Source organism: Sinocyclocheilus grahami, unplaced genomic scaffold, assembly GCF_001515645.1.
Source record: "Sinocyclocheilus grahami isolate Dianchi unplaced genomic scaffold, SAMN03320097.WGS_v1.1 scaffold10.1, whole genome shotgun sequence".
In the NCBI taxonomy this organism is placed as follows: domain Eukaryota; kingdom Metazoa; phylum Chordata; class Actinopteri; order Cypriniformes; family Cyprinidae; genus Sinocyclocheilus; species Sinocyclocheilus grahami.
In genome coordinates this window covers 573540-597880 of record NW_015505189.1, presented here as the reverse complement: position 1 = coordinate 597880, position 24341 = coordinate 573540, and the positions used below count along the sequence as shown (strand labels likewise).

Below are 24341 nucleotides of genomic sequence, written 5' to 3'. Positions count from 1 at the left end.
AGGCAGCGCGTTTATTAGGCTGCTGTCTCTTTAACACCGAACGCACGCAGATCTAAAAATACTGTACTGTGTGTTTTCTTTCTCATCTGTTTACGTTCACGTAAGACAAAAACGGCTGTGTTTATGATGATATACTGACGTAGTTTTCTGCATATTGGTCGACAAATGTGAAAGAAGTCAGTTTCGGCCCGGAGCAATCTTTTCTACAGTGGAAATACACGGAACGGTTCGAGAACGGACACAAACTGGGAACCCGTACCGCGACCTCTGTTCTCTGTGCTTCGTGTGCGCTGCACGCAAACAGGGCGCAAGTTCTTTCCGTTCCTGCACTTAAATAGTTTTTAGTCACATTAAAATGCGAACGCAGGAATCGTTAAGCAGAATCGAAATGCACGCGTCTTATCGAATACCCGGTTCTTGGAAATTTGGAACCGGTTCTAAAATGGAACCGGTTTTCGATACCCAACCCTAGTCATGATAGGACTGATTTCTGTTGTGCAATCACTAGGTTTTGAGATGAAGTGTTTCACATCACTTGTTTCTAAACATTATTATTGCAGGGATTGACTTTAAAATCAGAACAATTGAGCTGGATGGGAAGAAGATCAAGCTTCAGATCTGGTGAGAGTATAAGTCTGCATGATACTGTATAAAGCAGAGATGCCCAAACCAGGGGAAAGATTTGGCCACTGTGCCATATCACAAAAGGGGGGGAAATGTGCAATTGAAGCATATTTTAATTTCTCATTTATGATATTACTTTTGCATTTAAATATGTACAATATTATTGAATTTGATTTGAAACTTTTATTATAATATTGTCAAGTTTGATTTTTGGGCCTTTTGTAGTAAAATGTTGGAGCATGTCTGGTATAAATTATAATCGTGTACAAACAATATTTAAAGTGTGTTTTAAATTTGTCATAAAGGGATACAGCCGGACAAGAGAGGTTCAGAACCATAACCACTGCTTATTATAGAGGAGCAATGGTAAGACATAATGTTTTATTCTTTTGCGTTAATAATGCTAGATATGCTTCTGCATATGGTTACTTTACATAGGCTGTGCTTTTCTTTTCTGCTATTTTCACAGGGAATTATGCTGGTGTATGATATCACAAATGAGAAATCATTTGAGAACATCAAGAACTGGATCAGGAACATTGAGGAGGTGAGAAGTAGACCTAATGCTGGAGAAAATAAGCATTAAGTTTTAATTTCATTTAAAGTGAGATTAATTGTCCCTCTGTCTGTTTTAACAGCATGCATCATCAGATGTGGAACGGATGATATTGGGTAACAAATGTGACATGAATGATAAGAGACAAGTTTCAAAAGAAAGAGGGGAAAAGGTATGTATCATTAAAATTAATTTTTAAATGACTGATAATCTATTTTATTAAACACGTCTTGGTCCAGAAACAAGCCAGAACAAGCTAGTATGTAAAAATGCTGATGTGTTTATTTAAACATTTCCCTTTTTTCTACAGCTAGCTATTGATTATGGAATCAAGTTCTTGGAAACCAGTGCAAAATCTAGCACAAATGTGGAAGAGGTGAGGGCAATTTTCTGGTTAAAATCAGTCTTATTTTGGAAAGTATTAATTATCTAATGTTGAACCATTTAAATAAATTTTAGTGAGCAAGATTTGCATTTTTTTTATTGATCTAATCTAGTGGCATGTCTGTTTTCTTCAATGCTAGGGCTTTGTCACTCTTGCTAGAGACATCATGACAAGATTAAACAGAAAAATGGTGAGAATGTTCATGTTACGATCATGTCGAAAATGCTTATAATCTTATCCAAGAAAATTGTTAAGCTTAGTACTACTCTCTAACTCAAATTAAATGTCTTTATTGTGGGATACTAACAGTCAAGTTATTAAAAAAAAGTTTAAAATGTGGCTTTAAGTGTAACACTAATGCTAAATGGCTTCTTGTTTGCTTGCATCTTTGTGTTTAGAATGAGAATAACCCTTCAGGAGGAGGAGGAGCCGTGAAAATCACAGAGAGTCGATCCAAGAAGCCAAGCTTCTTCCGCTGCACTCTGCTCTAACCCGGCAGCTTCTGCAGCCTCAGTGTGTGAATGATTCATTTCTCTATGTGTGTTTGAGCTCAGCGCGTGTGTGTTTATGTGAGGGTTTACCGTACCACTGGACTTTCAGCTGTTAGCTGCTGCTGAGAGCTCTGGACTTTAGCCTGCCTCATCTATATGAATTGAAGGCCTGAAGATAGTGTGCTAGATAAAAGACACTTGAGCTGTTCCCAAAACATTCCTTTAAAACCAAAATATCCAACACTCTACCCATTAACCACCTGGATCAATCCCAATTTAGCGTAGCCTAATTTGAATTTTGAGAACCTTTAGTTATCTTCAAAATAATTAATTACATATAGTCAATTTATTGTCACGTTGATTTTAAAGGGTTTGTTAAAGCACCATTTAATGAAGGAAAATATATGAAGAGATTACAGTATATCGAACTCCTGCTATTATGCAGTTTTTGGCAATAAAGATTGTGGACGTAAAGTAGCGACTGAAGAACCTGATGGTTTGACAATCAAATATTGGTCAAACAGAAGGACATGCAATATATATATAATTTCTGTTACTATTGAATGTTATGTTTTATATTTAAAGTCACCATTTTATATGTTCTTAATTTAGTTTTTAGTTACTGTTCCAAAGCCGCAATAAACTGTAATAGAAAGCAATGTTCACAGATCTTAGTCTTCCCCCTTTCCCCGACTTTACCATATTAATCTTAATTTTAACAGAGACCAAAGTAAAAAGATATCGAAACTGTGATGGATTTCTTTTTTGGTTGTAATCTCTCATATATTATATTGAGCATGAAAAAGAAAGACAGAAGAATAAAGAGAGGGCTAGGACCCGTTTCCTATTGCTTGTTGAAGCAGCAGCCAGCTAGGCCCTGTATATTAGTATATACAGTATTACATTTACTAACGGTATTATATTTTTATACTCCATTGACGTAAGCATCTTTTACTCACCACTGCATATGAAGCGCCTAAAGCATGTTAACCTGTGCTTATTTGAGATTGATTTATTTGTTAATACTTTTTTTTTTTTTTTTACTCATTTAAATGTCAGTATTCTGTATGTTGTTGGTTTTTTTATTCACTCTTTTATAAGGCTCTTATGAGTGTGAAGTCGTGTAGTGTTTACAGCACCACTGCAACAGTATTTTTTTTAAGTCGTGCACTGTTATCTGTGTGTGGGTCTCTTGTAGAACCTCCTTACTTCATAAACCACTTAAAGTCCTGCTTGTGAAGTCAGCCACTTAAAAAAAAGAGTGCAAGATTGTAATAGCTTGAATGATCTCTCATATATTATATTGAGCATGAAAAAGAAAGACAGAAGAATAAAGAGAGGGCTAGGACCCGTTTCCTATTGCTTGTTGAAGCAGCAGCCAGCTAGGCCCTGTATATTAGTATATACAGTATTACATTTACTAACGGTATTATATTTTTATACTCCATTGACGTAAGCATCTTTTACTCACCACTGCATATGAAGCGCCTAAAGCATGTTAACCTGTGCTTATTTGAGATTGATTTATTTGTTAATACTTTTTTTTTTTTTTACTCATTTAAATGTCAGTATTCTGTATGTTGTTGGTTTTTTTTATTCACTCTTTTATAAGGCTCTTATGAGTGTGAAGTCGTGTAGTGTTTACAGCACCACTGCAACAGTATTTTTTTTTAAGTCGTGCACTGTTATCTGTGTGTGGGTCTCTTGTAGAACCTCCTTACTTCATAAACCACTTAAAGTCCTGCTTGTGAAGTCAGCCACTTAAAAAAAAGAGTGCAAGATTGTAATAGCTTGAATGTGTTCAAGTGTCCTCTGAGCTTACTACTGGGCTATTACCAGACCCAGTGGAATCTGCAGAATTTTATAGCTGATTTTGTGGGAAAAAATATATGGAATTCTGCTGAATGGATTTAAACATGGTCAAATTTATTAACCAGAGCTGAGAGCACCAAACTCTTATTACCCAAGTGGATGACAAATGTTCCAATTCTGTGTAAATCTGCAGATTTTCAATTACAGATTCCATGGGCCTGTTATAAATTCAGAACACAAACTGAAACGGAGAATCATCCTAAATTGATTTACCTAAGTTACTCGGAATGAATGAACGATTCTACTGTTTATGTTTAAGAGTGTACAATTGAGTTCTATTGCCATTGTGCATCTGTTTGAAAGAATCCCTGCTCATTTTTGTGAGGTGTGCCATTTCCACTTAAAGTGACAGTTTACCCAGAAATGAAAATGAATTAACTCACCCTCAGGTCAGTCCAAACCTGGCTTTCTTTGTTCTGTGGAACATGAAAGGACATTTTTGAAAAAAAAAATTTCTCCATTTGATGGAAAGTCAATGGTTTGGTTACCAGCAGTCTTATAAATATATTAATTTGTGTTTTGCAGAAAGTCATACAGGTTTGAAATGACATGAGGGTGAGCATATGACAGAATTATCATTTTGGGTGAACCTTTAATGGCCCAGTAGTCATGTTTTCATTATGCATGCAGGCACATTTGCATATTTTTCAATGAAACCGAGACAGCACTCAGCCTCCCACATGAGCATAAAGTCTTACTGACCATTCAATGCAAGCTTTAATGTCCTATTTTATAACATGTCTTCCTTGATTTTCTTGTCTGTAATATGTCAGAGTTAACTATGTAAACAAGATTAAAATATCTTTTCTAAGTTATTTACATGTGCCCGATTGATTTTTTATGATGCTTTACCATATGAAATAATATAATTTATATATTATAAGGTATTTGGAAAGATATGAAGTTGTTGAATAATAAACAGCATAACTGAAGTTAAATTTCCCTTTATTTGGAAAAAATGGGATACTAAATATCTACAGCATAGAGGTAGACCCTGATTTCCCTTTTTGCATACCAGGCTTTATCATTAAAATTATGTACCTCATAAATATAAATGTACGAAAATATGCCTGCTAGCTAAGATGTCAATGCACAAGCATAACTAGTGTTAGATGTGTTTTCCATATTGGAAGACAATGAAAATCAACTTCTTTAAGCTAGCACTACTGCGATTATCTTGCCACGGCAGATAAAATTCCAGTGTGAGCACTCATGTCTGTGTGTCTGTCCTCTCTCTGGAGGGTCTGTAGTCATTGGTGTTGACTTCAAAGGCCCCAGCCAGGTCTTTCACACTACTGGCTGATCGAGGTTTATCCAGGATGTTCCCTACGGCCTTCACCTTTCGTGGGTTAGTGTTAAGACTTTTAGATCTGAGTGAGGGATACATCCTGTCCTCTGCTACATACAAGTGATCTGAGTCTGTCAGCTCCTCTCGCTCTTCTTCTCCTCCCTCTGTTTTGGCGCTTTTGCTATTTGCCACCATCTCATCCTCGTCTTTCTTCTTCTCCTCCTCACTTTCCCCTTGTTGCGTTTTTGTCCTCTTGCTCTCCTTAGAATCTCCTTCTTCATCTTGGGCCTCTCTCTGTCTTGATTTCTCTAAAGAAAGTCCAAATGGGGAGGGATGAACTTTGTCATCGAAGCGTGGAGGCCAGCGACCTAACGCTGCCGATCTGCTTGCTTGATCCTGTAGGCCGTGGGGCTCCGAAGCCCACGTATTGCCAGGACTGCGCAACCTCGACTGTGCCATCGAGACATACAAAGTACCACTTTGGGATCTGTTCTCGTATGAAAGTGAGTTAATTTGAGCTTCAGTTGGGTACTGCCTCAGGGATTGCGCCCTTTCCAGAGGATGTGAAACCACTATGTCTATTCCAGCTTCTAGCAGAGCTTGTGGGTCTTTAGGGTGCTGAGCGGAGACAAGTTTTGGGGACTGAGAGTTCTGGCCTCTGTCTTGTGACTCGCAAGGAGAGATGAGGATGTCCACACTGGAGCTGGAGCATGTCCTCTGCCGGAGGGGCACCACATTCAGCGTGGGACCATATGAAGAAACTTGTTGTGGGCTTAGGAGGAGGTCGCTGCTGCCAATACTGCTGCGTCTCTCTGCATGGCCCTTTCTGTCCCCTGACATCTCCTCACTGCGGTCCTCTGCATCCAGGTGCCAGCGGTACAAACTGTAGCCATCAGCGCTGTTGATGCTACCACGGCGAAGCAGGCCGGATTGGTCCACAGCCATTAAGCTCCCAGATCGAGCGTGGACCAGCTCGCAGCAGTCGATGCCAGCCAGCCGCTCCAGTGCATGCATCATGCGGCCGGAGAACTCCTCTAGCTGAGCCAAGCGCAGGTCTACTGTCTGCAGAGAGGCTTTCATGGAGTGCTCTCGTTCATTCACCTCCTCTAGGCGCATGGACATGTTCTCAACCCTGCGACAACAGTTGTTCCAAATGGTTGTTGTTTGTTTTAACCTCAGAAGTTATTCTAAATGTAGGGCTCAACAATAAGGACGGCCCACTGACCCAAAGCCAGTGTGCAAGAGTTTCCAACCAGATGACAGAAATGTCACCAGCTTTTTCAGGCCAGTGATGCATGGCCTCTGAACTTTTTATATTCATCGATCCTGTGCATTAATTTTCTATGCCTTTTAAACTTAAATGTTTGGTTTTCTGTGATGTATTCTACATTGTGGTTGCAAATTCTGCTAATTTGTCATTCTGACAATGTTATCTAGCTGGCTAACATAGATGTGGATTTGTTGAAAGTCTTGAAAGCATCAGTAAGGACCTGTTCACAAAGAACGCATTTTTTTGCATTCCACTGCATTCTTTTGCAGTGTCTCACACATGATGGCATTCTTAAAACGGCACCCGTGAGTTAAAATAAGTTAAAGTAAAACATTTTTTCCCATTCTATTGCTTGAGTTTTTGGACCCCCCGGATGGAAAAAAACAACTCAAGATGTGTTTTTTAAAATGTAGTCACACTTCAATTTTCATTACACTGACTTCCATTCTAGCGCACGCGAATGCAGAAGACAGGAAATGCAAGCTCATGTGAATTTTGCTGCGTTCCAATATTCAAATGTGGTTAACTCTAGACATGTGATCAATAGAAGATTGGTGTTTTTTTAGTTGGATTAAAGAATTCTAACTACAAATATGCAGAATTGGAGTGGAGTGGATTCCATTTTTTACATTTTTAATGTATTATCTGTTGAAGTAAAAAAAAAAAAAAAAACCCCAGAGTCTGATGTCATATTGTGACCATTGCAGTGTCTGTAGACATTTTGCATGACTTTGTTTCAACGCTGCATTTTTAGAGCACCACCATGAGTGAGATGCTTTAGAAGACAGCAGACGTGAGTGCAATGGAAATCCATATTTACCACATATTTACTTCAATGGGAATCTATTTGAAAGCAGCACAGTGGAATGCAAAAACACATTCTGTTGAAAACTACATACTAGACAGTCAAGTTTTATCTTTTTGTGAATTTATGGAGTTACATTCAAAGAGAATTTTGCATCTTGTTGAAAACAATGAATAAGTAAAAAAAAAATTAACATTTAATAAACAAAAATGCATTGCTATCTATAAAAATTGATCATTCAGAACCACAGAAAAAAATCCATATTGTTGAGCCCTGTAATGGCATTTTGCAGTTGCCGTTTTTCATCCATTACCTCTGGGAAGTAATTCGGATTCGCTCATCGTTGGAAGACTGCGCCTCGTCCTCCTTCTCTCTGAAGTACTCCTCCACACACTGTTCCTCAAACTCATACAGATTCTTCAGTTCCTCTGGACTCAGAGTCAACTCTGAAAAAATAAAAAATATGTTTCAAAATAGGTTGCTATAACACTGATGTATTGAAGCAGTAAAAATGAGTAGCAGGAGTAATAACTCAGTCCGCGGTCTCTCTCATCCAGCTCCCCTTCCGGTTTCTTCCTGCAGCGACAGCACAGGCGCTTCAACACAATGTATATGTGGCTGAAGATGATAAGGGGCGGAGGAAGCACTGGTCTGTCGTGAAAAGTCATGATGAGCTGGTAGCGTTGGAACTTCCACACTTGGTTGGAGATAGATTTCACTTCAAAGAACGTGTTACTGTGAAAGAAATGAGTTCTCTCAGTGTTATACTGCTGATAATTTATCTATGAGAACATCATAAAGTGTGCTACAGTACTATGGCTCTTTGACTCACTTGAATACAGCAATGAGCAGGTTGACCAGTAGAATGTTGGCTACCAGTAAGTAACAGGCCATGATGGCAGGTGTGAGCCAGGCCCCTGGTATACATGGTGGGAGCTTCTTTCCATCTTCATCATACAAGTTTTCACCACAGGGTGCTGCCATATATAACAGAGGTTATGATGCAACCATTATTGACTCTACAGTGTTTGATCATTCCAATTAATTGTGGGTATAGCAGAACATTTTTGCACTCACGATTAATCTCCATTGCATAGACTAAGAGTATGTAAAAAGAAAGAGAAAAGGCACAGATGAAGATTATGGACAAACAAATATTTGTAATTTCACAATCCAGCCATCTAAACAGTGCATTATGAGAGGAAGTTAAAATGTTTTGTCCATTTCACATTAAGTGAAGAAAGGAAAGATACAATAGCATTCAGAATTCTAGGGCCAGTAAGATTTTTATTTTTGGAAAGAAATTAATACTTCTATTCAGTTAGAATGCATTAAATTTATCAAAAGTGACAATAAAGACCAAAAGATTTCTATTAAAAAATATTTTTAACTGTAATAATAGTTCACAACAGTGCTATATTTACTGTATTTTATCAAATAAAAACAGCCTTGGTGAGAATAAGAGACGTTTTTCAAAAACATGAAAAACCGTCCCTAAACTTTTGAACAGGATGACATTTGCACAATAAGTGCATATCTCTGTACACCTACCATCATGTATTTTTATATATTCTGTATTATCATTAAAACAGTATTTTTGTTTTTATGTATTTAATTAAAAAATTTAAATAGTACCTTTTCCACTGTTTTTCTCTTTTTTTTTTTTACATTTACATTTATTCATTTAGCAGCTTACAAATGAGAACAATACAGGCAGCAATTTAACCAAGCGAGGTAACAAGAGTAGTGCTATGACACCAAAAATACCAGAACAGTACAAAGCTAGAAGTGTAAAAGTGAAAGAAAAAAATGGCAACAATCAACAGCTACAAGACATAAACGCCTAAAACTCACAAGCAGGGCAGGGAAAGACCAGCACTGTCACACACTCAGTCCATCACAGATGATTCAGTAGAGGGCGAATGCCATGGCAGTGTGAATGGTCACATGATCAGGAGATTCTACACAAATCTTTCTGTATAGTTCACAGATACAGAGAAAGTGAAGAAAGGAAAGATACAATAGCATTCAGAATTCTAGGGCCAGTAAGATTTTTATTTTTGGAAAGAAATTAATACTTCTATTCAGTTAGAATGCATTAAATTTATCAAAAGTGACAATAAAGACCAAAAGATTTCTATTAAAAAATATTTTTAACTGTAATAATAGTTCACAACAGTGCTATATTTACTGTATTTTATCAAATAAAAACAGCCTTGGTGAGAATAAGAGACGTTTTTCAAAAACATGAAAAACCGTCCCTAAACTTTTGAACAGGATGACATTTGCACAATAAGTGCATATCTCTGTACACCTACCATCATGTATTTTTATATATTCTGTATTATCATTAAAACAGTATTTTTGTTTTTATGTATTTAATTTTAAAATTTAAATAGTACCTTTTCCACTGTTTTTCTCATTTTTTTTTACATTTACATTTATTCATTTAGCAGCTTACAAATGAGAACAATACAGGCAGCAATTTAACCAAGCGAGGTAACAAGAGTAGTGCTATGACACCAAAAATACCAGAACAGTACAAAGCTAGAAGTGTAAAAGTGAAAGAAAAAAATGGCAACAATCAACAGCTACAAGACATAAACGCCTAAAACTCACAAGCAGGGCAGGGAAAGACCAGCACTGTCACACACTCAGTCCATCACAGATGATTCAGTAGAGGGCGAATGCCATGGCAGTGTGAATGGTCACATGATCAGGAGATTCTACACAAATCTTTCTGTATAGTTCACAGATACAGAGAGGGTGGGATGGAGATGAGATGTATCATTCACACATGAATCAGGAAACAGAATCTTACTATGAATTCTAGTCTTACGGTCTATCGAGTCAGCAAACACTTCTCCATAGATCATCCAGTAGGGCATGTAGAAGATATTCCTCGCCAGACGCCACGTCGGCTCCTCGTCCGGGTGCAGGATGGCCTGACGTGCCACGCCGAAACTCATGAGAACCACCAGCATGATCACCACAAAGTACAGCATGTCAATCATCTGCGCACACACACATAAAAATGTAATTATCATTCGGAAAAGAGAATACAAAAGCTTTTGAGCCATTAATATATACGTTTTTTTCTGTTAGTTCTCACCATTTTACCAATCATCATGACATACGGTCCTAAATACTTGTTAACTCCAAAGATGTCGAGGACACGAATGTACCAGAAGATGATGTCTACACAGTAGATGACGCGTCCGTAGCCCATGTAAGGCTCATTCTGCAATCTCAGTAACAGTCCCATGAGAAACATGGTGATGGCAGCCAGGTCAGTGATGTTCCAGTACTCCTCAAGCCATACGTTTATCTTCTGTTTCAGCTTTCCTGGTTCTGACATCAGGATCTACACACAAGCACATGTGTCCAATGAAGGAAAAACACATAAAAATAACAATATAGCAACACATTTTTGTTTGTGTACTTCACCTGTCGAACTTTCTCTAGTCCAAGAGTGATGATGTAGGAGATGACAATCCATTCCTGCAATGATGGCCATCTCTCCATTTTCACCAGGATGATGTAGTTATACAACATCAGGTATACCAGGTAGGCAGTCTGAGTAGATAATTATTATGTTTTTAAAAAATGTGTGCTATAACATAATTTAGATTTTTTTATGGTGTGTTTTGACTTTGATGTATTTTTTTAAGTATCACATACCGTATTGAACCAGAACTTTGTAAATGGAGCATTATAGAAATAGTAAATCTTCTTCCCAACAGGCACTCGTTTCTGTTTCTTTTTACCATCTTCCTCATCACCTTTCTTAGATGCTCCATCCATGCTCACGGTGCCATCCTGAAAATAATTACCCACCCTGAGAGTTTTACTCACTTTCACCTCATAAAGATCCATAAAAAAATTTAAGACGTCACTGTAGAACATATGTATTCTACCATTCAAAAGTTTGGGGTTGGTACATTTTTTTTTTACTGTTGTTGAAAGAAGTCTCTTTTGCTCACCAAGGGTGCATTTATTTAATCAAAAATACAGAAAACCAGTAAAAAATTATTACAATAAAAATTTTTTCCATTGTAATATATTTCAAAAATGAATTTATTCCTGTGATAGCAAAGCTGAATTTTCAAAAGTCATTACTCCAGTGTCACATGATCCTTCAGAAATCATTCTAATATGTGACTTGGTGCTTAAGAAACATTTCTGTGTTGAAAAACATCTTGCTGCTTAATATTTTGTGATAATTCTTTGATGAATATAAATTTAAAGTAAGAATAGCATTAATTTGAAATAGATTTATTTAGATCGATTTAATGTATCCTTGCTAAATAAAAGTATTAATTTCTTTAAAAAATATGTAAAAAAAATTGCAATGACCCCAAACTTATAAACGGTAGTGTACATATTTTTACCTTGCCAGATTTGTTTTCATCCTCTTTGTCTTTGAGTTCTTCTTCGTCTTTGGAGTTTTGGTAAGATAGATCATCTCCAGTTCGGAATTCTAGGAGAGGAATGGCTGGAGGAAAGATGATTCCAAGGATTACCTGGGAATGAAATGAAATGATAAAAATGTAAATATGTAATATTTAGAGTCAGAGATTTATTAAGGTAGTGTTTGTTTTGTATTGCAGACCTTTAGTCCATTGCTCTTGCCCACCCGCAGGCAGCCCATCCACATGTCGGTGAGCAGCATTTGGCTGCAGGTGTGGGCTATAAAGTCTCTGTGTTTGGCAGCCACAGCCAGTTTCAGACAGGTGGAGTTACTCCAGTTCTTCAACTCATACGTCAACAGCTTCATGGCTACCTGTTCATCATGCTTGTACGACTGATCTAGCAGCTCATATGCTAACTGACCAAATTCCCTGAGTGTGAGAGGGAGAAGAGAGAGGCTTTATGAGAGGTGACACTGTGACAGCTTGATTTGGAAACAAAAGCTAAAAACTATTCTTTTCTAGTCTAGTCTATTCTGTCACACATGTAACCTAATACTGTTTCGACCTTCCTAAATAAAATGATACATAAATGAATACACTACTGTTCAAAATTATGAAGTCAGTAAGATAAAAATAATAATAATAATAATAATTAATACTTTTATACAGCAAGGATGCATTAATTGACCAAGGGTGACAGTAAAGATAATTAGAATGTTATAAAAGATGTCTGTTTTAAATAAATTACTTTTGAACTTTCTATTCATCAAAAAATTCTGGGGGGGGAAAAAAAATCATGGTTTCCACAAAGATTTTAAACAGCACAGAGGTATACATCAGCATATTAGCATGATTTCAGAAGGATCATGTGACAATGAAGACTGTAGTTATGGCTGCTGAAAATTCTGCTTTGCTATGAAAGGAATAAATTACATTTAAAAAAATATAAGAAAAAAGACAAGTTTAGTCATATTTGACGATATTGCTGTTTTACTATATTTTGATCAAATAAATGCAGCACTGGTGAGCATAAGAAAGTTTAAAATAATCTTACCGACCTCAAAGTTTTGACCGGAAGTCTAACTATACTATACTATACTGTAATGTAATGTAATATAATATAACATAATATAATTGCTCACTTTGAATTATTGTCCAGATCCTGCGAGATGTCGTCCACTAGTTCACTCCGTGAAGATTCGTGCGCCATGGCTTTATAGAGTTTACATGCCACCAGAGCTTTGGCCATGGCCTCTTCTCCTCTCTGCCAGAGAAACAGCGCCATCCTTTGGCGCTTCATGAGAACAGCCCACACCATCAGCTCATGGAAGGGGTACTGAAATCGACTGACCTCTGGGTCATCAACGTCAATATCAATTTCTTCCTCTTTCTTCTTCTTCATCTTCTTTTTGCCTTTAGGTCTTGGGTCATCGTCCTGTCAAATACAAAACGGAGTGATTGAGTGAGTCTCTGTAAATACTACAAGTTTTAGCTACCAGTCAAATTTCTGTTGTGTGTGAGAGTAGATTCATATTTCTGAATAGATAAAAAACATTCCTGACTTTTATGTTTTAGTGGATTACCTCCATACCCAGGAGTTTCAAAGCTTTGGGCTAAAAGAGAACAGAAAGAACAGAAAGAATCAGATGTGTTTGAGCATATTTGATTATTTAGACACATTGGTAAATAATTGGTTAACTGATTTTATTTTTATCTTAATTTCCCAAAAGCATGGAAGCTGAGAAACAAGTTACTATTAATAATTATCTGTATTTCTGCTAGACCATAGACTAAGCAAGAACAACTAATCAGCCCATTCATTGACAAGTCAGTCATTTCTGTTTTACATTTTTCTGTAAAATATTTCATATTTCTGCTCTAAATATTGGAGTTTTTCGGCCACTGGAAAAATCTTGGTTGGCCACTATGATATTATTATTAAGCTAAGCTGTTATGTTAGGTATAATGTGTTTGCAGAACAAAAAAACTTTTTCATTTATTTTCATTTATGCATGAATATATAAGGGTATAAGGGGTTGGTGGCAACTCACTCTTTTCAGTCCATAGAGGTTATTATAGAGTGTGCGGAAACTTTTCCTAGTATAGTGACACCGATACGCTCCTCCCATGAGATACTCCAGAACCAGCCCAATGTCAATCAGAGTGATCTGATAATCTGGTGGTAGGTTTCCCTGGAAACAATAATGTCATAACACCATAAAGCAACTTGTTCTTTTACTGCTGAAACTACTGAAACTATTTATGCAATGCTCTTGCAATCAAACACATAAATCCAAACACTCACTTGCATTCACACACTGTTAAGAAGATTAAAGTCTTATTCTTTAGAGCAATAGGCCATAAAATTACAGAAAAATACAATGTGTGTTTTAACTCATGATAATCTCAAAGATAAGAAAGATCATAGCACAAATTCTTAAAAATGAACTTTACCTTTTTTACATCTCTGACCACAAAATGCAGTGTGTTGGTCGGCCCTAATTTCTGAATAAAAAAAAAGAAATAATAAAACCATACACACAAAAAATAAATAAATAAAAAATTATGAAACCCATTAGGCATCTCCTCTTGTAAAACACACAGATGTTTGTGGGCTTTCTCCCCAACAACAGATTACATTATATGATATATGATAATACAGAACACACACAACATTTTCAAACCATACTGCATGGAAAGAGAGTAGGGGACAGCAATGAAAGCTCTAATAACTGGACATGTGGGTCACATTCATCATTGGTTTTATCATTAAAACATAAGATGCTAAAACAAAGAGCACTGTAAAACACAGCGGCTACATGGCCCTCTAATATCCCATAATATTATGTGATTGTGTGCCAACTGACTGTTAAGAAGATTAAAGTCTTATTCTTTAGAGCAATAGGCCATAAAATTACAGAAAAATACAATGTGTGTTTTAACTCATGATAATCTCAAAGATAAGAAAGATCATAGCACAAATTCTTAAAAATGAACTTTACCTTTTTTACATCTCTGACCACAAAATGCAGTGTGTTGGTCGGCCCTAATTTCTGAATAAAAAAAAAGAAATAATAAAACCATACACACAAAAAATAAATAAATTAATAAATAAAAAATTATAAAACCCATATACACCCATTAGGCATATCCTCTTGTAAAACACACAGATGTTTGTGGGCTTTCTCCCCAACAACAGATTACATTATATGATATATGATAATACAGAACTCACACAACATTTTCAAACCATACTGCATGGAAAGAGAGTAGGGGACAGCTCTAATAACTGGACATGTGGGTCACATTCATCATTGGTTTTATCATTAAAACATAAGATGCTAAAACAAAGAGCACTGTAAAACACAGCGGCTACATGGCCCTCTAATATTCCATAATATTATGTGATTGTGTGCCAACTGTGTTATAGAGCTCTTCCAGTCGCGGGATCATCAGGAAATGGTGGATGTTGACGCCATTTTCAATAAGGAGCTTCACAAAATCCACTCTGTCAAGCACGAGTGCGTCCATCATGGCCTGCTCCAGAGAATTAACCTATTTTACACAACACACACACATGACATTTAATTGACCAGCAAGAACATACACGCATGTATAAACAGAATTACTTGAAAATATATACACCTCCAGCAGTGCACTCAGCGGTGAGTAAAGCAAATGCTCACTAACACAACATTACTAAAAAATAACTCTTACCCAGTTAAGCAGTTCTAGTTTTCTGGGGTCTGTCTCCTCCGGAGGCTCAGGTTTAGATTTGGCACCTTTGCCCTTCTTGGCCCTGGCAGGTTTACCCTTGCTGGCACGGGTGCTGATGGGGCTCTTTGGTTTATCCTGCTGGCTTGTAAATGAGGTGGGCAGGGACCCAGCAGACTGATGATATAGATATGTAAATATGTATTTAATAACATTATTTTTTACTTTCTTATTATTTAACTTTCTATCAGTGATTACTGAGTCTATAAAGGCAATCTGTGTACTATGTTCCCATTAACCCAGCTGTGCATGGCATCACCTACAGGCCAGTGTTGTCCATGGACGAAGATCTGACTGTGAGCAATATCCACACGGTTCCAGGCCAAAGCCAGACTCAGCTGGTCTGGAGCTGAAGCATTTGTGCCTGATAAACCCAAAGGAAAAAAATATTCCATTCATGTCAAAACCAAATGTTGAAGATTGTTAATGGAATAATAGATCAAATATATCGTATAATAAATATTAATATGAATAATATTAATATTCTGATACAAACCAAGTATTTTTCAGGGATGTTACATTTCAATATTAAGAATTTGTCCTAAACTGTGTGACCGTGGCCTGAACAAGAGTTCACCTTTCAGCAGAGCGGTTAAGATGGCCATCTCAATATCCTGCTGACCCTCTGAGGCAGTGCGGAAAACTGTGATCTGTGACAGCACAAAAGTTAAAAACTGTGTGGAATGCCTGTAATAATATAGTATATGTAGTATACAAATAGAATTATATACATACACTACTATTCAAAAGTTTGGGGACAGTACATTCTTTCTTTTGAAAGAAGTATCTTATGTTGACCAAGGCTGCATTTATTTGATCAAAAATACAGTAAAAGCAGTAAAACTGTGAAATATTATTACAATTTAAAGGTAATTTATTCCTGTGATGGCAAAGCAGTCCAGTCACATGATCCCTCAGAAATCATAATATTGAATTTCTTCTTATTATTATAAGTATTGAAAACAGTTCTGCTGCTTAATATTTTTTGTGGAAACTGTAATACATTTTCTTTCAGAATTCTTTGATAAATAGAAAGTTTAAAAGAACAGCATTTGAAAATTTGAAATAGAAATCTTTTGTAAAGTCCTTACTGCCCTTTTGATAATTTTAATGCATTTTTGCATTTAAAATAATCTTACTGACCCCAAACCATTGAGCAATAGTGTAACTCTATGAAGGACAAGCACAAATCGACCTACATGGTCACAATACTTAATGATAAATAAAAACATGAATAAACAATCATAGTATTTGTTTATTCATTTTTCCACAACTGTTTTTTTATTATCATGGTTGGACAGAAATGTATTATGTGTTTGGTCTGTATGTGTATGTTGAAAGAAAAGAAATGATTAGACAGATAAAATGTGAGCAATAGAGAGATCATAACGATTTGATCATGAGAGGGGGCAGTGAGTACTAATGCATTGTGCTTAAAACATGCATTTATATACTACATTATGCAAACTTTTTTACAAGGCTCCTAAAGATAACATATTCACAGCAACAGTGATGCTTTTTTTTGATGAACTTCAGAAACTTCAAAAAAGTAAGATCTGATACATTACAAATAGCTACCCAAAACAGCTAAGATGCACAAACATGTTTACTGACATGCGTTTTCTAAGTTTCCCATAACTAAAGCATGTGTTTTTCACATGGTTTTGAGGAACTTGCCTCAGCGTCCCCGGGTTTAACCTCATGTCTATATTTTCACAAAAGCACTCAATGGGATGATATGGAAATGCAATGGAAAATTGTGAGCTAGATGTTTTGAAATTAAGACGCAGGAAAAAAACAGCACAAAATAAAAAAAATAATAAGAACAACGTATGATATGAAAAAGGCAAATGAGGCCAAATGAATAACAGTCATGTTTATTATCATATCTGTGAAATATAACACAATATAAAACAGAATGTTTCTCATAAATATACAGTATATGTTATAATATGGCAAAAATCTTGAAAAAAAAAAAAAGAGTGAGAAGTTGTCTTCAGTCTGTTTTCTTGCAACCCCAACCTATGTTTAACTCACCAGTTCTCTTTTCTTCATGCACTCCATCACCATGAGATAAATCTGCTGTGCCTGATTCCGGTTGTAGTTGAATGTCTTCTGTATGGTTACTAGAAGTTGGTCTCTAACGCTGTCATTAACCAACCTGCACCAGAACGATGTAATGGAGACCAAGAGAAGGAGTTTTTAGGAACAGTTAGACCGATGATTCAGTGTAAAGGGACCTTTAATGTCACAAATATGTTCTTTTTTTTCAACAGCACAATAACATATCAGTAAATAAATAAATAAAATATCCTGTTATGTAGTGAATATGCCTCATAAAAAAGAATTTGCAGAACCGCACCTTTAAAATTCATTAATAATCACTGAATCATCATCAATGTTTTCCTCACCCATCCTCCTCCGAGTACTTGTGAGCGAATGAAATGATATCTGATGCTCGTCCGCTGCTGTCGCACACTACCACGGGTACAGGAGGGTCCTCACGCAGACTCTCCAACACAATGGAGATTACATTTGGCCCTCCTTCAAGAATCAGACACACCAAAGGGACCCCCTGACCCAGACCTGTACAAACACACACATAAAACATACTCATGTACAAAATAAGCAGTGATTAGACATGAAAAGTGTTTTGAGCATGATTAAGATGGTGGTTTTGACTGCAGTATGGGATGACATCTGGACCTCCCTTTGCTGTCCCAGCCTCATCAGGACTCCAGGCATAGGATGACAAAGGGAAACCCAGGAGGTCACAGACTAGGCTTTCCATCACTAGATCAACATTCATGGACTCCCAACAGTGTTCTGACATTGTTCCATCCCCTTTTTACTTGATGGATTAATTAAAATAGTTGAACTTACTTCAAAAAGCGGTCTTAACTACTAAAAGTTTTCTAAAAGTTGACTTACGTGTGTTGATCTTCTGCAGAGAGATGTGTTTCTCCAGCTGCCTGCGCAGTCGGACCTCCGCGCCATACTTTCCGTGAGTGCCGTTGTCAGCCAGAATGAAGTGGGAATGGCTGTTGTTAAGTACAGAAAGTTTGCTGAGAGGGTTGGACATGGTTTGGTAGGGTCGCGTCACCTGGTCAAAGCAAAAACACAGACAGAGTGGTGATACATCACTCAAAAACCTTACAGAAGCCAAACCTCAAACATTCACTCATGTTTATTAAAAGCGAGTTCAAGTGTTCCTGTGCAATGACACGAATGGCTTACGTCTCGTCCGATCAGATCCTCTTTATTTTCCACAATACCCCATGGTGCAATTCCAATGGCGCACACCTTCCCACGGGACTTGGAGGAGTGGTCTTTCAGCGCATCTCCTACATGCCGAATCACTCCTGTGTAATGTGACAAGAGGGAATAAACGTTCACTTATTAGTGTGTCATGTGATGGAGTCATTTGCAGTTTCTTGCTCAACAGGAAAGCAGATGATTCAGTATCTGAAACAGGAACAGATGACCATTTAAGTGATGTCAGTTAGGTCACACCATGACCTGACCTTCTTATTTTCGTGTTGGACTTGTCAAACTCCCACCTGTACTAACTCCTCCAGTGAAAATCCAGGCCCCAGTGGTAACTGCTGCTTTTATCAGGCCCTTTCCAAACACTTGCTTGAGTTTGGGTTGCAAGTCAAAGTTCTGTAGGCCTCCATGCACAGAGATGAGCAGGGTGGGTAGCTCCAGTTGCCAGTCTTTCAACATCAGATGCAGAAGATTATCAGGCTTTGTATCATAGGACACACGGATATACTGATAACAAACAAGGAAGAGAGAAGAGAAAATGATATGGTCAAATATTCAGAACAATTTTTAGGATGACTCCCAAACTGTATGAACACATTTTCGTGCAATGAAAAACAAATGAATCACACGATTAGCTGAAAAATACCATGGCCTTGTTGACATGACCTCCTCCCTGGAATTCAATGATGCCATATGTGTCAGTGGGCGTGGCTTGCGTGTGCTTAGCAAATGACCATTTCTCTTGTGGAGGCTCAGTCTGCACCCCCTGGCCTTCCTCTGTGCTCTTATTGGTGGAACCAGGAAGAATAGCCACATGTTGGTTTACCAGCTGACCGCAGCAGCACCTACAACAGTTAGCAAAAAGGAAAAAGCCACCTTTAACCGCCATAGCACACCTCATTAATATATACAAGTTTAAATAAATTGTTTTGAGAGCAAGCATGTTTGTGGACTTACGACTATCATGTTGCCCTAAATTGAATTTCTTGTAGCAATTATTTAGTCTAAAAGTACTTTGTAAATGAATAAATAATCTAGCTTGTCTTTTCTCAAATTACAGTGAGACAAAACCAAATATTCCTGACCAGTTTTTTCATTTTAGTTTTTATTTGAATATTAGTTTTAGTAATTTTGCTGTGCTTTTATCATTTTTATTAGTTTTCTTTTTTAAATATTTCTTTAATAATTCTATTTGGCTTTAATTCATTTTATTTCAGGTTTTAGTCATTTTAGTATTTCAACTTATTTTATTCCTGTAAGCTGCAATACAACATTTCTAATTTTGTAAAATATTTCTATTTAGATTTTTTTTTTCCATCCGATATTTGTATTTTATTTCAGTTAACAAAAATGATTTTTAATAGTTTCGGTTTTAGTTTTAGTTAACAATAACAACACTGTTACTCACTTGTTGGGTTCTCTGCTGGGAAATATGTGAATGCACTCCCTTTTTAGAAATGTCCTTTCAACCCATGCCCTCTGAGCCTGCAAGACACAAAACAGGAGAATTAGGTTCACTCATTCTCAGTCATTTAAAGTAGAATGTCAAAACATTTCCTAAATCTCTTTCGTAATCCATTACTTTATTTTTCAAAAAAATAAACAAGCTGTTCTGTTAGCTTATGTTTATTTTTTGACTAACATTGTGGAAAATAATAGAAACGGTACAATTTGTGTATTTGAGTGTGTGTGTTCAGGGTTTTGACAACAGCTGTTAAGCACTCAGAGTAAATGAATTCACTTTAGGCATATTAAAATTATGAAAACAACTGAACCGTTCTAGGTCAATGCACAGTCACATACCTATATTCATATATTTGATAAGAATATTACTTGCAGAAATATTCCCAACATTCCATGCTCCAATAGCAAGCCAAACACATCATTAGAAAGTAAAAGTGCTATAAGAGCAAGAAATCCTGCAGTGGAGGCAAAAAAAAAAGTCTATAATGGAACAAAACCAAGCCTGGGAGGAATACGTTACAGCGCATAAATACTAACCAAACGCAGGCTGCACCTTTTGCTTTAAACTAGCTGACAATATTCCACCAACAAATATTTGAGGTATATACCTCCATTGACATTATCTCTTGAGCTCAAACTGACTTGCTAGAATGGCACTTACCCTTGAAGATAAAGAGAAAGACAAAAGGCTTCCATAAATGGCAGGCTTGTCATGAAGTTGTCCTCCAGCCTGCATTCAACTGCCTGTGGCCTTCTTTTAAGGAGCAGAAGTCTGGACCACGTGTGCTGGAACTCAGTCTCAGAGTCCCATGACCACTGCTGAAGATAATCCTGCTGGAACCTCATGACCAATCCACTGGAACACCACAAACTAAAGCCTACTCTGAGACCAGGGGCTCTCTAATCTGCCTCATTGGTCAACATGCTAATCTCTCCCATTAGCCCCTCCACACCTCTTCTTAAAACTGTTTGTTGAGGTAAACTGGGAAAGTATGAAAGATACAAGTGCCTCAAGTCCTTACTAAAGTCCTGTCAGTAATTTAGGATTTATATTGTAAGTATTTATATCAGTAAGCGAGATTTAACCTGTTTCAGAAAGGTGTTCTAGAAAACTGTGTGTTGCTTTAGCAGCACCATACCTGGACCACAAAAACAGTCATAATGGTCAATTTTTCGAAATTGAGATTTATATATCATCTGAATAAATAAGCTTTCCATTGATGTATGGTTTGTTTGGATAGGACAATATTTGGCCGATATACAACTATTTGAAAATATGGAATCTGAGGGTGCAAAAATCTAAATTAAGTTAAAGTTGTACAAATGAAGTTCTTAGCAATGCATATTACTAATCAAAAATTAAGTTTTCATATATATACAGTAGGAAATTTACAAAATATATTCATGGAACATGATCTTTACTTAATATCCTATGGATTTTTGGCATTAAAAAAAAATCAATAATTTTGACCCAATAATTTTCGACTTAAGTTTTGTGGTCCAGGGTCAAATATTAAAAAGCCTCATACAGATATCAAATAAAGCACAAGCGCTCTCATTCACGAAGAGCAGTATCGCTGAAATATAATCTGGCTCTGTCCCAAGAACATATGAGATTTGTGTTTAGACATCTGTCGATGGCTTTTGACATCTTTGGATTTGGGCATTTTAGAGCTTAATTTCTCCCAAATCCTAAAGGGTTTAGTCATAGAAACACACATGTGGAATTTGCCATGTGGAAGGTGAAGCCGCACAATCACACAAACCACTCTCTGAAACTGCACAAACAATAATTTTGGGAATTGTCTTTTAGGCAAAATATTGTTTTGTATGTATATTTATATGATATTAGACAAAAAATATGATATAGCTCAGATGACAGAGTAAAAAAAAAAAATTAAAAAAAAAAAAATTAAAAAAAAAAAAAAAAAAATAGGAAAATCTGCTCCCACTGATCCATAATTACAATTTAGTCTCTCAAAGCTCTCACGTTAACACGTCTACCTCGTGAGCACCTACATAAAGGAGCTCTGTGAAAAGCTCAACTTAGATAATCCTCATCTAAGCAAATCAACTCTGTAGGCCAATAGGAAACGAAGACTAATATTTCCACACTGTTTACAAGAAAGAAAGATAATTTCACATATTCTACAATGCAACAGGATTCCTTCCCAATGGATTTTGTAAAAGGGATTTGGGGTATTTAGAGAATCGATAAATCATTCCATTTCACAAGGGCTCATTATGATTCCCCCAAAACGTGATTTTATTATGTTCTAACAAACACTGTCACAGAACATGTTCAGCTGCAAATTCTGATTATAAGCATGTATGAATTTGATAAAGGTAAATGCTGTTTGTCAGTTTGTACCAAGACAAGGATGGAACATTTTAGTTCAGACAGTTTACAGAGTTGGAAGGTCAAGTAAATTATGACATTGCTGGAATTTCTAATGCAACCTTGAATTTTCATGAACTTTAGTACACCATATTCCATTCCCTTGAAAACACAAGCTGATTTGAAATGATTTCAGGTCCGTTGTAAGCCCACTAAGTGTGTTTTTGTCCACTTGTGTTTGGACTGGTTCAACATAACTCTGCATTAATCACATAAGATGGAGACTTAGAGAGAACAGGGGTTTAAGCTACCCGGGCCAGTGCTCTTTACTGGGCCATTATCAAAGATTAGAGGACAATACTAACAACAGGTTTTGTATGCATGCATGTGTATGAGTGAACACTCACAGATCAAGATTGCCACTGGAATCAATGCATTCACCAAATAAGTTTACACACATGTACAAAATAAATGCCAGTGTTAACCAAGAGAGACCCCAGTTTTTGTTAACATTAAACAAACCTGCAACTTAAACTTTTCTACTGCTTTTTCGCAGTGAAAAAATTTGTTGAATCTTCAAACACGTCCAATCCTAAACAAATTCAAAATGAATTGCATACAATAATGTCACTTCAGTTAACTAGCTATCCCCAAGTGAAGACATAGTTCTTGGGGCTCGCAACCATTTCTAATTTTTTTAAGGGACCAGAATTCATTATTCCCAAAAATAATTCAGTACAGGCATGTTTCTTCATCAACTCAAAACAAACTAATCAGTTGCAGCAGGTGAATATTGGTGTGGGGGGGGGATTCAAATCTTGTTGATGTCTCTTACCTTCTGAGAACCAGAGGATGTGCGTTTAATGGATGCACGCTTAAAAGACCCCTCTTTGCCCTTTTTCCCTCCAAAGCCCCTGTTATCCATCTTTATGAGCTCCTAAAGCCCAGCCATCACCACCCAGCCTTACAGTCTCTGTAACCAGCAGACAAAATGACCAACAACTGAAAAGAGTGATGTCCAGCTCCAGCGAGATGGAACTAGTATGACGCTGACACAAAGGCCCCCTTCCCCGACTGTATGTATGTAATCAGGCTTAATGGAGTTGCCCTATGAGTGATGCTCTTTAATGCAGGAGATTTAACAAATGGTGATTGGAGGTAAATCTGGGTAAAAGTCAAACAAAAATGGCTCTAATGCTAAATAAAAAAAAAAACCCACGCATGGTTAGGTCATGACTTGGGAAGTATTAAGAAACCGAAATGCAGGGCATAGCTAGGACAGTGCAGCATAATCACTCGTGTGCCAATGTTCAGGTGATGAGATCAGCAAACAAAACAATCTGTTATCAACACAATCTTTCCTCATCATTATCAGTTAAAAACTCAAGATTATCAAATTATAAAATAGTTTACGTGTAGCTCGAAATAAAAAAATGCAGGCAACACCTGTTTGCTCTGCTCTTGCAACTGATAGACAATGTCATGAATAAAAAGTCATAATTCTTCAGATTACATTTCTGATAGCATTTCTGCCTGATTTAATGTTCAGAATCACTGAATTTTGAGCAAACCATACACGGTCCATCTTAATTTGATGGGTTTTATAGATTTAAAGGAGTCATATGATGCGATTTAAATTTTTCCTTTCTCTTAGGAGTGTTACAAGCTCTTGGTGCATAAAGAAGATCTGTAAAGTTGCAAAGACTAAAGTCTCAAATCCAAAGAGATATTCTTTATAAAAGTTAAGAGTCAACCACGCCTACCTAAAACGCCTCGTTCTAACACGCCCCCACAT

General features: G+C 36.8%; 2 protein-coding genes across 4 annotated transcripts in view; one reads left to right on the top strand and one right to left on the bottom strand.

Moving 5' to 3' along the window:
- Window positions 1-2974, top strand: part of LOC107593142 (ras-related protein Rab-8B-like) — a 6379-nt gene extending 3405 nt beyond the window's left edge. Inside the window, exons 2-8 of the mRNA XM_016282753.1 lie at window positions 561-621; window positions 930-990; window positions 1094-1171; window positions 1263-1352; window positions 1491-1556; window positions 1705-1755; window positions 1964-2974. Coding sequence (XP_016138239.1) covers window positions 561-621; window positions 930-990; window positions 1094-1171; window positions 1263-1352; window positions 1491-1556; window positions 1705-1755; window positions 1964-2056 — 500 coding nt within the window. The 3' untranslated portion in view covers window positions 2057-2974. The remainder of the gene's footprint in view (window positions 1-560; window positions 622-929; window positions 991-1093; window positions 1172-1262; window positions 1353-1490; window positions 1557-1704; window positions 1756-1963) is intronic.
- A 1881-nt stretch (window positions 2975-4855) lies between these two features.
- Window positions 4856-23570, bottom strand: LOC107593117 (transient receptor potential cation channel subfamily M member 1-like). Of its 3 annotated transcripts, none has more exons than XM_016282716.1 (27): window positions 23382-23570; window positions 20153-20229; window positions 19391-19589; window positions 19038-19251; window positions 18715-18839; window positions 18409-18580; window positions 17889-18063; window positions 17515-17638; window positions 16055-16127; window positions 15741-15841; window positions 15421-15594; window positions 15124-15258; window positions 14706-14756; window positions 13755-13895; window positions 13287-13316; window positions 12846-13138; window positions 11904-12132; window positions 11683-11814; window positions 10973-11110; window positions 10739-10867; window positions 10404-10655; window positions 10113-10305; window positions 8369-8389; window positions 8124-8268; window positions 7824-8026; window positions 7605-7737; window positions 4856-6348 (listed from the first exon to the last, which is right to left on the bottom strand). In XM_016282716.1, the coding sequence occupies exons 1-27, from the start codon at window positions 23469-23471 to the stop codon at window positions 5139-5141; spliced, it is 4959 nt and encodes a 1652-aa protein (XP_016138202.1). In that variant the 5' UTR covers window positions 23472-23570; the 3' UTR covers window positions 4856-5138. The 3 variants fall into 3 exon arrangements, with proteins under 3 accessions (XP_016138202.1, XP_016138208.1, XP_016138216.1); XM_016282722.1 differs by having other exon boundaries at window positions 10131-10305; XM_016282730.1 differs by lacking the exon at window positions 8369-8389 and having other exon boundaries at window positions 10131-10305.
- Between the last annotated feature and the right edge of the window lie 771 nt (window positions 23571-24341).

Excerpts from the sequence above, each read along its gene's own strand:
- LOC107593117 (XM_016282716.1), bottom strand. The coding sequence starts at position 23,471 with ATGGATAACAGGGGCTTTGGAGGGAAAAAGGGCAAAGAGGGGTCTTTT. Across the intron at positions 19,590-20,152 it reads CCCAGCAGAGAACCCAACAA|GTGCTGCTGCGGTCAGCTGG; the intron begins GTGAGTAACAGT and ends TAACTGTTGTAG. Across the intron at positions 17,639-17,888 it reads AAGTACTCGGAGGAGGATGG|GTTGGTTAATGACAGCGTTA; the intron begins GTGAGGAAAACA and ends GTTCTGGTGCAG.